General features: G+C 33.5%; 1 protein-coding gene across 3 annotated transcripts in view; it reads left to right on the top strand.

Moving 5' to 3' along the window:
* eEFSec (eukaryotic translation elongation factor, selenocysteine-specific) overlaps positions 1-12,842 on the top strand; it is a 101,472-nt gene that overhangs the window by 73,819 nt on the left and 14,811 nt on the right. For all 3 annotated transcript variants that reach the window (XM_090400152.1, XM_090400136.1, XM_090400144.1), the window contains 2 exons: positions 1,331-1,414; positions 10,154-10,901. In XM_090400152.1, the coding sequence (XP_090256278.1) occupies positions 1,331-1,414; positions 10,154-10,901 (832 nt within the window). The remainder of the gene's footprint in view (positions 1-1,330; positions 1,415-10,153; positions 10,902-12,842) is intronic.

Here is a 12,842-nt window from a genome sequence, read left to right on the forward strand (position 1 = left end):
ATTCAGAAGTGAAATGGATAGAAACCTAAAGAAAAGACTAATAAAATGTTATGTGTGGAGTGTTGCTCTCTGTGCAGCTGAAACTTGGACATTGAAGAAAGCAGAAATTAAGATTTTGGAAAGCTTTGAGATGTGGATTTGGAGAAGGATGGAAAAAATCAAATGGACAGATAAAAGAACTAATGAAGAGGTCTTGAAAAGAGTAGAAGAAGAAAGAATCTGTTAAGGAGGATAAAAAGAAGCAAGGGGAATTGGATCAGACATATTCTGAGAAGGAATGGAATCATCAGAGATGCCATCGAAGGAAAAATAGACGGAAAACGACCCAGAGGGAGAGTAAGGAAAACAATGTTAGATGACATGCTGAATGGAGACAGGTACACAACCTTGAAAGAGAAGGCTCAGAACAGAAGAGAGTGGAAGGAAAGTTTCTGCTGCTAAAAGAAGAATCTGCTCAATTGCAGAATACTCAAGAAGAAGAATCTTTGTGTCTCCACTCCATTGACTATGGTTTGGTCTCTGGGTCATAGTGATGAAGTCAGTCATAGTATGAGCCAAAAATTTGCACCTGATTTCTCAGAATGACCCAAAATCCTTTGAGATGACACATATTTTCTCTCTTTTGGTCAGCATTCAAATATTTGGGGACCAACGTGGATATTCCTAGACTCTTTGTAATGTTTTTGGCTGGTATTCATTTATTATCAATATTTTCAGGTGTGATCGCTGTGGAAGGTCTTCCTGACCTGGGGACATTCATTGTCTCAGGATGACCAGTTTTAAATTTTGCCACCCATCTGGCAACTGTTGGATATTCCTGGGGCACAGTTCCCTGAAGTCTCACACAAAGTTTGGTGAATCTCAGTTGCGTACTTTTCTTGCAGCATGAAAAACTCGATGACTGCCTGCACCTCTGTGTCTTTGAATTTCTTCAAAACCTCTGACATTTTTTCTTATATCCTAAAAGAAAAAAAAAACAAATTATTACAATTTGATGAAACATGGGGAATTAAAGGGTTTTATGATATGTTCTTTCTTGTGGTTATATCAGTTGCTTTAATATCATTTTTGTTCTAGGTGTTTATCGGAACTTTTCATCCCCCCCCTCCTCATATGATATTAAAATTGAAAAATAAAGAAACAATAAAATTGTATCATTAGAAAGTGTTGTTGTTTGTTTGGGAGGCGGAATATATATCATATATGTATATACTAATATATATGACTACATATTATTTAGAAATTTTGTTTTATCTGTGATAAAGAATTACAGTTTGATATGCAAGACATAATCTGTATATTGATATGTGTTTTCAATTTTTTAATTCAGACAGTTGAAATTCCATCCATGAAGCTTACCAAGAAAATAAAGAGTATTCAGATGTTTAGAAAGCCCATTGAAAAAGCAGTCCAGGTAAATAGTGTTTGAGAAATAAGTGAACTAAGTTTGTAATCAGACAAGTAAGAATAAGTAGTAGTAAAGGGAAATATTTATAGTTGAATGGCTTTAAATGATGTTGGATAGTGTTTATGAATAATGATAGTAGGATGTCTGAAGTCAAAGTATTCTATAGTAGAAATTCACTATAGCAAACTCATATAACCAAGGAAACAATTTGTTGTAAGGAACAGTTTGCTGTACTGAATTGAGAGCAATACCCCCCCCCCACCCCACCAACTGATTGCAGAGTTTGAACTATTGTTAGTTATGCAAATAGTAGTGGCCGTAATTTTTTAAGCTTTCAGTAATTTAGTATAAGGACTAAATTAGATTCTCTTGTTAAAAGAATTTCAGTTTAAAAGAAAAAAAGGTGTGTGGGGACATAACTAATCTTTTATTTAGGATTTAAGCTTCAAAATGTGTTGCTACATTTATAGCAAAGCAGTAAAAAAAGAATATTGGGAGTGTATGTGTGTGTGGGGAGCAGATAATTTCAGGTCAGTTTTATGTGCTATCATGCATTTGCATAAAGAAAACAGTTGAAGAGAAAGATAACGAATATTATAGTCAGTAAGGCAAAGTCCAAGATATTGTCTTCTGATGATGACTGCAGATGAATTATAGCATAAAATAGAATTTGGGGAGAGGGGGGAGGGAAGTGAGTGAAATTGTGATGCATGTGTGAGGGGGAAGGTTCTCTGTTGATGCATTCCATGTAAATTCACGCAAACAGTTAATCGAAAGACAGTTTACTGAATGACATTTCATCAAATGAGAGTTCATTGAAAAAGAAATTTCTTTAATAAATAATTAATCAGACCACAATTTAACAAATGGCAATTCATCAAAAAGGCATTTCATCAAATAAACAATTCATCGATAATTTTTTGATGAATTCCTTTTATAATTCATTGAAAAAGTAATTTGCTTGAAAAATATTATTTAAAAGTGTTCTGTAATAATACCTAGCAATTACCCAAGATGCAGACAACCTAAATAGGTGGTCATCAAGACTTGTAATTTGTATTTTACATTATTCTGTAAGCATACCTATTACTTCATTGTGTAGGTGATTTATCTCTAGACAAAATTTCATCTACTTAATTTTTTCACAATCATAATGGTCAGATCAAAATTGAATTCAATGAAAATCAATGAATGTTAAAGAAATTTTGTACATAATTTTTAATATAGATCTGAACCACAAAATTTCTTTAAATTTCATCCAGTCAAAGCAGAATTATTAATATCATTGTGAAACCTCTTTCCCAAAATTTTTCAGTAAAAGTGAGTCAGTTGTTACTAAAACTGAGTTGACAGGCAACTTCAAGTATATTTCCTAAATCAGGAAGTTCATCTAATTCCATTAAGTCAAAGAATTATTGCAATGTGTAATTTCGACATGTTGTCCCTTTGTTGCACTGAACACAGTTGAATTGGAAATTGGAAGTTCAACAGTAAAAAATTCAGACCATAATAACTGGTATATGGGCATCACTTAATAATAATAATAGTTATTATTATTTAATTATGTATTTAATTTAAGAACTTAAGGATTCCATGCGATGAAGCATTCAGGGCCATTATATTCCTGGTGTTTAGGATTTACATTGATTCTCCAGCATTGTGTTTAAAGAAATTAGCAATGTAGACTAGATAATAACTAAAAATGTTTAATTATTACTTCCTATATTTCACTAACGTTAAATCAGGGATTAAAACACTGGTATTAAACACATGCACACAGACACACTTCAGTAACAAAGATAGAACAGGAGAGATGCAGGAAGTCCTAAAGTCCTATAATTACACTACCTATTGGCTTTGGTTGGGTGTTCTTGCTTATTGTGCTGACTGTCTATCAGTGAGGGTTTCATCTCTCATATGAAAGGCAAAATATGGTACGACATTGTGAGAGCTGCATTGCAGTTCAGGATGGACATATTCCATACTGAAATGTCTCTCTGCATAGTTTTCTTGGAGCTCTGTACATTAATTCCTTGACTATATCCTTAGGGAATTTGCAACTTTTGCCAAAAATGTATTGCAATTTAATTTGTACGAAATTTATGTCCACATTTGGTTGTAGTCATGAAATTTTTTCAGATACAGGTAAAAAAAATAGTTTGTCCTTAACTTTTGGACATCACTATATTCCATCTCATGCATTTGGTTCTTTCACTTCTATCTCCTCTTGGATTTGTTTCCCTTCTAGGAGTTTCACAACATTATTTACACCAGTGTGATATACACTTCAAAACAATTTTGCTAGGTCTTTTTTTATATATGGTCACTTTACTGCTATCACCATCCAACAGTATTATTCCTGTTGTTGTTATTCTACTTACTTGCTATGTAGCAGATGAATTCACTTAAATACTTACATTTCTTTTGGCTAGATGGACTAGTCTCTCTCATGCTGCACTTTTTCTTTTCTTTTCTTACTATGCTTGTCACTTTTCTAGCAGCATTTTATGTATGTCTGATCATTACTGTGGTATATTTTCTCCCACATTGATATTCTTTTTCACTGGCCATATTTCACTCTTACTTTATATATATATTCATCTTACTCATAATAGTCATATATTGCACATATCAGATATATCTTAACATATTCCCATGTTCTCTCCATCTCTTTCTCCGCAACTCATCATCTCCTGATATTGATGTTAATTAATGATGGAATTTCCGATAATCACTTGCCTTATAGTTCCACAGTATATTCTGTCTTGTTTGTGACATTCATACTTGACCACCACACAATCACTCTCATTAGCAGGAAGTGTTTATACTGCATTCAGACCTACATCCTGTTAGATTATCACTAAATCCAGTATTTTAAAGCATTGTGTTGCTTTCATCATGTACTGCCTAACATAGTTATCTATCAGAAATTCTAGAAATTCTCCATTTGCTTCATACACTGTCTTCCAGTTCACATTACCATAATTAAAATCTCCAATAGAATTGGCCCTCTTTTTTTTTTTTTTTTTTTACTTGTCCAGCCAGTTTGTTTGCCCCTTACATCTTATGCCTATAACAACATCCTGTTGAATATTGTTATCATTATCTGAGATCTCCTGGGAGTCAAAGACTCATCGAGGGAGGTCATACATCACTCTCACCAGCAGTCATACCTTCTCTTAAACTCATTCACACCAGATGTACTTGTCACTTCAGCAGGCAAATTATTCCACTGGATCACTTCTCTGTGCAAGAAAAAATCTAGTTCTTACCCCTTTCTTAACCATGTGTAAACTTAATTTCCGTGTTCTCTCCCCACCTTCCATATAACGAAAAATTGATCAGATGTCTTGTAACACCCTTTCAGAATTTATACACCTCTGTCATATCATTCCTCTTTCTCCTGTTAACCAGAGTCTGCAGTCTAGATACTCTCAATTTATCCTCATAATTTACATTCAACAATCTCAATATAATCTTTATAGCTCTTCTTTGCATCCTTTCAATGGATTCTTTATCCCCTTTGAACCCAGGAAACCATGTCTGCACACAGTAGTCCAGGTGCAATCCTATCAAGGCCTTGTAAAGAGGCAAAATGACTTCCATATCCTTAATATGTCAGTGCCCATTTCAACATCATTATCCTCTGAGTTGTATTTGCAATTTTTGCTATGTGACCTTTGAACTTCAAACTCCTATCCACCATAACTCCAAGATCCCTAACCTCAATTTCTTGTAGCATAACCCTGTCAATGTAATATGTCACTGGAAATTCATCATGCAGAATTAAATTACGTTTACTAACATTTAATTGATAACCGTTATTATTTGCCAACATTTCCAGCCTATTCAAATTATCCTGTAAGTGCTGGTTATCAGTAGCATCCCTGATTGCCCTACTTATTTTTGCATCATCAGCAAACAATTAAACATCTCCTGTCATAACAGTATATTAAAATAGACTATTATGTTTATTTCAACTTCATACCAAATAGTTTCAAAGCCAGCAATGTACTGCCATTTTCTGCCTCTTTCCTTAGCCAGAATTACTCTTCTGTCATTAATAGAATTTCGCTTCCTTCATCTCCTCCTAGGAGATTTTATGCCTCTCCATCCCACCTGTATAGTTGCACAGAAGCATCATTTCCAGTTGTGTTCAGTTCATTGTTTTCCCATGACTACAATGATATCAGCTTTCAATATTTTTAAGAAAGCCGAGAAGTCTGGACACATGGTGTTTTGCTGGTCTTGTAAGAGGATGTTTGAGACTTCAAAGCATGCATTATTAGCCTCATCGCTGGAAAGACCATCTGTGTTTTATTCAATATTATTAAAATCCATTTATTGGAATACGCTTTAGAACTCAAATACAAACTTATTTATTAATTACTGACCATTTACGAAAAACAAAACTACATTAGAGCCTACCAGTTTCGCCAGCAAACTGTCTGGCTTTTTCAAGGTGTTTACGGAGACATGAAAAACTAGTAAATGCAAATTGAAAGGAACATAAAAAACGTTGTAAACCAATTAGTGGCTAAGGTTACACGTTCGTGTGACAGAGAAGACTTATTGTTCTTATTCATTATCACGCATGCATGTTTGTTGTAAACGTGTAATGTGATTACTGGTTAGCTGTAGTTCAGATTGATTTAGACAGAGGATCAGGTTTTTCCACTAACTGTTTAGGATTGTACCCTGATTTCTGTTAATAACCGGAGGTTTCCACCGGTTATTAACGCTATAATATTGTTAAATATTATTAATAGAGGATCAGGTTTTTCCACTAACTGTTTAGGATTGCACCCTGATTTCTGTTGAGGTTTCCACTGGTTATTAACACTATAATATTGTTAAATATTATTAATAGTGTTAATAACCAGTGGAAACCTCAACAGAAATCAGGGTGCAATCCTAAACAGTTCGTGGAAAAACCTGATCCTCTGTCTAAATCAATCTGAACTACAGCTAACCAGTAATCACATTACACGTTTACAACAAACACGCATGCGTGATAATGAATAAGAACAATAAGTCCTCTCTGTCACGCGAACATGTAACCTTAGCTACTAGTTGGTTTACAACGTTTTTTATGTTCCTTTCAATTTGCATTTACTAGTTTTCATGTCTCCGTAAACACCTTGAAAAAGCCAGACAGTTTGCTGGCGAAACTGGTAGGCTCTAATGTAGTTTTGTTTTTCGTAAATGGTCAGTAATTAATAAATAAGTTTGTATTCGAATTATATAAATAACCAAATGTTTAGTTTAAACTCTTTGGAACTATTATTCTCCTATCCTTTGGCAAGTATATTTACTTCTTTGGTGGCAAGCAATTTGCAAAATATTCCCTGCCCATTTATCAGTTGGTGTGTTATTAGTAAGAAGATTTTTTTGTGAATTAGGTTGTCATATTTGCAGATTTTTTCAAAAGCATCACACCCGGATACAGTAGTTAACACATACAGAAACAGTTTCTAATTTTGATAGTTAATATTTGGTCCTTTTTTATTAAATATGATACATTATATTGGATTTATTGGACCATGATTTTGATAAACATATACGATAAGATGATTATGTATATATGTTTATCAAAATCATGGTCCAATAAATCCAATATAATGTATCACGGTTTCTAATTGTTTTTGAATTCACTTAGTATTGATGATGCTCTTTGGTTACAAAGACCTGGGTTCAAATCCTATCCAGGACATGAAGTTTCATAAGTGCTTTTCAGCTGAAGATTGTGAGTTAGCTAGTCTTATGTGGAGATGGCAGGATTTTTCATCCTGCAAGACGAACATATGCAATTAACAGACATAATATGCTGGCATCATAGACGTAAGAGCCTCTGTACCTCAGTCAGTATAGACGAAGCCCTTTGGTCAGAAAGACCTGGGTTCGATTCCTGTCATTGGCCTGAGGAACCTTTATCTGGTCTCTTTCAATGAAAGGTGAGTTAGCTGGTCTCATACGGAGGTAGAGTTTTTCCCATCTGGAAACTCGGGTTTTTCATCCCCCAAAACAGGCAAACCAGCCCCTTGAACACACATGAATTACAGTCATGAATACATCCCAGTTATATGCCGGTCCTGAGCCCAGATAAAATGGGGGGATATGTGGAAAACAGTGATGAACTACTCAGTAAAAAAATCTCACCAGGAACACTTTGTGGGCAATACCTACAAAATCACATAGGGTCGGAAACGACTGAAGGGAAAATCCACCACCACTCACAAACGTAAGTTGCTTTCACCATAACACTAAATAGTCCAGTTGTTTTTGCAGTACATAGCTGGTTAATGCCATGATGGGCTTGGAATATAATCCTACAGGCTCTAGGTGAGTTACTAATCCCCTTAAATTTGGAACTGGAGGAATAATTTGATGAGCAGGACTTTTTAAAATTGCTAGAAATTAGAAATTGCTTTCCATATATCTAAACTATCTGGTACTGGATCCTTTGGAAGGAAAACCCAGTTACGATAAACAGGTAGTGAATTTGTTCTGACAGTCACAGAATTCATGTATTCCTCTGCCAATGTATTCCTTGGCAGAGGAATACATGAATGTTCCATGTATTTAATGCATAATATTATATGCAGCATTCATGGAGGATGTCAGTGATGCAGTTAACAGACACACTTTGAAGTTGCAAACTCTTCTTACAAGATCCATGCCTTCAGCACTCATAAAAATTAATCAATCCTCAAAGTCGTTGCATTATTAATTGGATGATTCATTTATGGAGATTAAGAAGGCTAGTTTCTCAACAGATTTTTCATATTTATAAATTACAACAAAGCATTTTGAGGATAACTTGTGGAAGGCTCATCTTCAGGGGGTGAGCTGGCAGTAAGAGTTTTTAAAAATGTGTACATTACTTCCAATTTAGTCTGCACAAGTTTGATTTTATTTTCTGTCATCATTCTCCTACTTTAAATCTCTCTATGTTGGGATTCATTTCCTCAAGCAACCAAATTACTTTATTAACAGAAGCAAATGCCTCTGGCAGTTTTTTCACTGTAAACTTTTTGGAGAATTAGCTTTTTCATATTCTGATTTTTTACTCTCTTCTGTAACTTTCTCTTCATCTAACTCTATAAGGTCTTCCTCTGTATGGTCTGCTTCCATCAATTCAATTTCACTGTCAATCTTTAACTCCACCTCTTTGGTTAGCAGTAGCAGCACTATTGTTGCCAGCTTCTTGTAAGTTTTTGTCTAATCCTATGAATGCATGAATATATATATATTTTGAGCAGCTTCTTTCAAACACCATTCGTACACTCTGCTACATCTCAGTCCATGTTGCAGTTACATTCGTTGTACAATGCAAGATATATTTCTTAAATAATATCTTAAAGACAGCAATGGGATGGCCATCATAAGGAGCGGTCATATACATCATAAGTTGAGGACTGACTGTAGTTCATATATTACATTAACAAAGGCTGACATAGGCAAAGCAGTGAATGGGCAGCACCAAACTGAATATCACAAGAAAATAATGATGCTTTGCAACCATACAATTTATAAGATCATAGTTGGGATTCAGCTAATAGCCAAATAAATAAATTGATATATAATCTTATGATTTATACTGAAGATACTATAAAAATGTATATAAATGTATTATAAATATTCTGTGGCATAAAATATCATATGGAAGGATGACCATTACTCTAGTGTGAATTATATAGGTTGGATAATCTATATCCAGTATAGACTGCTCTACCCAGATTGCTTTCTTGTCTCCTGTACTCTCTTATTGATTTCAGAGCATTTTTGAAAAGTATATCTCATTTTTAGGCAAAAGTGAGTCATAAAGCTTAAGCCTACAAAAAAAATAGTTAGTTAGGACATCTCTTTGTACATATTCCTAGCAGTCAACTTGCAGTCTCGTAAAATTTACTGGATAAATGATAATTTATAGAATTATTAATTTATTATTAAACAATAATAAATTGTATAATAAAATTACTGTTCAAGTTTTTCTTAAGCATAGACCACTTAATAGTAAAATATATTTATTTAGATACTCTACTAGTTTTGTGAAATAACTACTGTATGTTTTGCATTGTTACTCTCTTTTTCAAATATTTACATTGTGACTTTTACCTGCTTTGAGCTTAATTTTTTTTCCTTTTCCATTATTCCTGATTATGTGAAATGGTTGTTTCATGAACCAAGTTGAGTGGCTGTATAAATAATTTTTTATTGTCAAGTTGTCCTATTTGCTTAAATATTGGCCCAACACTTCACTGTAGACTATCCAAATCCTAGCATGCCATTCTGAGAGAGTTTACATTTCAACCCATCTGTTATAACAAACAACATGAAATCTTAAATATGTGTTTTGGAATGGTTAAAATTAAATAAAAAAAAAATTGTGAATGCAGTGTGGTGTCTACATAAATACTTTTGGCCAAATGATTGTTTTATGGATATTATGATGTAGAGTTCCTTGTAATCTTTTTCATTTAATTCAGTGGCAGTAGTTTTGTAGCATTGACTCAGTAATCATATTAAAATTATTACTCCACTACAGTATAACGTGATACATTCTGTTATGTTTAATGCAGGATTTTACTAGCTTGGATACTCTTGAGTAATATACTGTGTATGCAGTCACCATAATGCATAGAAATATTTTAGTACCTACTTAATGAAATTAGTAAAACTGAATAGATGTTACAGAAACTTATGTGTCACTATAAACATTTTTTTTTTCTTTTCCCCATATAGGGAGACAGAGTAGGCATTTGTGTGACTCAGTTTGATCCTAAACATTTGGAACGAGGATTAGTGTGTTCTCCAGGTTTTGTAACATTGGTTTATGGAGGCATTGCCACTGTGCATAAAATTCCATATTTTAAATGTGCTTGTACTACTAAAAGTAAATTCCACATCAGTAATATGCATGAAACTGTGATGGCCCGTTGTACTTTTTTTCGATTATCAAACGAGAGTGATATCAAAAAAACTTTATCAAATAGTTCACTCTCTCAGTTTATTCCCTTTGATTTTGATCAAGAATATGTGTATCAAGAAGAGCTGTTAGACACTGGTAACAGTGATCCCAAAGAAAAGAACTCTAATGTTCAAGAACCACCTATTAAACAATATGTATTATTTGAATTTGAAAAACCAGTTTTCCTCAATCAGGATTGTTTATTAATTGGTTCCCGATTAGACAGTGACATCCATGCCAATATTTGTCGGCTTGCTTTTTATGGGAATGTTATTGAAGTTTTCACAAGCAAACAGTATAATGAAACACAACTACCAAATCTTAAAATATACAAGTTAAAATCAAAAGAAGGCATAATAGAAAGGATGATTAATGAATGTGAGGTAATTGGTCGATCACTGTTTAAGAAAGAAACAAATATTGCTGCATTTTCAGGACTAAAAGTATGTCTATCTACAGGTGAAGAAGGTATGATTGAGGGAGGATTTGGACAGAGTGGTAAAATCAAGATCAGAATACCTAGTAAGTAAAACTTATCTTGCCTCTTAATTTCTGTTAAGTGGTTCACAGAACATATGCATATTATATTGCTTAAATGGGGATAAGTTAGAAAATATCCTATGCTTTGATTTTTTTATTATTATTATTTTTTCCCCACCACTGAATGCATATGATTAATTATAAATGTGATACCCCATTGGTATTTACATTAAGTTTCTGTTGTTCCATATACATGAACCAGAGAAGTAATAGTAGAATCGTTCAGTACTTTGATTTTGTGAGCTGTGAAGGCATAGTGAGTGTAGAAATTTATTGAAAACTTAAAAAGAACAGTGTGGTGATAGCATTTTGCTGCAAGCAAAGGTATATATAAAAATCATTCATGCAAAAGTTCTGACCATTCTTAACGGTGGCTTTTTTTTACATGTTTTTGAATATATGAATATGTTCAAAAAACAGAATGTAGCAAACATTCTGTTGCAGCAAAACATTTTGCCATATTATTCTGTAGGTCTTGGATAAATGTCTGCACTGCCACACCATAAAAATCATGCTGCACATTATTCTTTTATTGATCTAATTAGCAGCATGTTCATTTCACTAATTCAGCAAGCATTGATTAGTTAAGATCAAATACTGTATTTAACCTTTTTTTCACTGATACTAAAATGGAAGGCAGCCAAGCTCTCCTTGCTTACTTATTTTCAAATTTTCTTTTATAATATAAATTAAAAAATAACATGCAGAATTTTAGGCTATTCATTTTTCAAATTAAGGTTAATCAAAACTGTGACATATATGTATGTTTTATTGAAAATCTTGCTCAGTTTTTATAGAATACTGAATATTCTGCATCATCTCAAACATTCTTTCAAAATTTAACATTGTATGATATTTTTTTGAAATAGGACATAGCACACAGAACTGTACCATTTGTACCATATATTCTCTTCAAGTGAAGTGTTTAAACACACATGCCAGTACCTAGTGTGGTTTTTTTTGTCTTGGTTTTTCCTGCTTTAAAAGAGACATCTTTTGGTGCAGGAAGAACCAGGATTGGGAATTGGCTTATTTTCATTCTGAGGAACTTGTCACCTGGCAATACACATCCCAATTTAGTACTTACTCTCAGTGTATAGAAATTTTGAAAAATTTCTCTTGTGAGAGTCAGTTGAAAATCTGTGAATATTATGTTTTTTGCTGTATTTATTTTGTACAGCATCTGAGAATTTATAATTGTCATGTGCAGGAGGTAAAAAAGAACTTTCCGTACACTTGAAGGCTAAAAGATTCAGCAGAACTACTTGTATCTAACATGCCAGCTGCTCCCATTCTTATTTTGTTCTATTATACACATCATTATTCACTGATTGGTCTGTCTCTCTTTCCTAGTGAATTTATGCAATTTTCATGACTTATGGCTGGCATTTATATTTTACGCTATTTTTACTATCCATCCCTGGGAAGACTGACCATGGGACATGTTGGCCAGGAGACTTCTGGTATGTGAACCAGTAGATATTTTCCTGCAGACAAAGAAGTGCTTGAGTTGAACAGAATTATATTCATAGTAGATGTCATCACAAGCTTGAAAAATTCAAATGTGTTCAAAAGTTGTTTTGGCAGAAATTTTTTTAATGCCAAAGTGCACTCAAGAATACTTCAGCTCAGCACGAGCACCATTTTTAAACTGCTCAGGATAATTCGAGCTTAGCAGTGAAAACATTAAATAACAGGTAGGTTTTATATTTATAGTTGCTTGTGAATTTAGCAAAATAAAATAAAATGTGAATGTTTTCTGACATACTCTGGTATTTTAGGGGTATATTTACTTCTGTGAACATGACTAATTAGCTTTACATGACAATGTATCACTCTGGAAGTAGTGAAAACAACCATCAAAATGGAGTTGGAATAATATTAAACAAAGATGTCAATAAGTCACTGTTGAGCTTCATCTCT

This window comes from Typopeltis vanoorti, chromosome 1, assembly GCF_054136105.1.
Source record: "Typopeltis vanoorti isolate ZY-2024b chromosome 1, IOZ_Tvanoo_1.0, whole genome shotgun sequence".
Taxonomy (NCBI): Eukaryota; Metazoa; Arthropoda; class Arachnida; order Uropygi; family Thelyphonidae; genus Typopeltis; species Typopeltis vanoorti.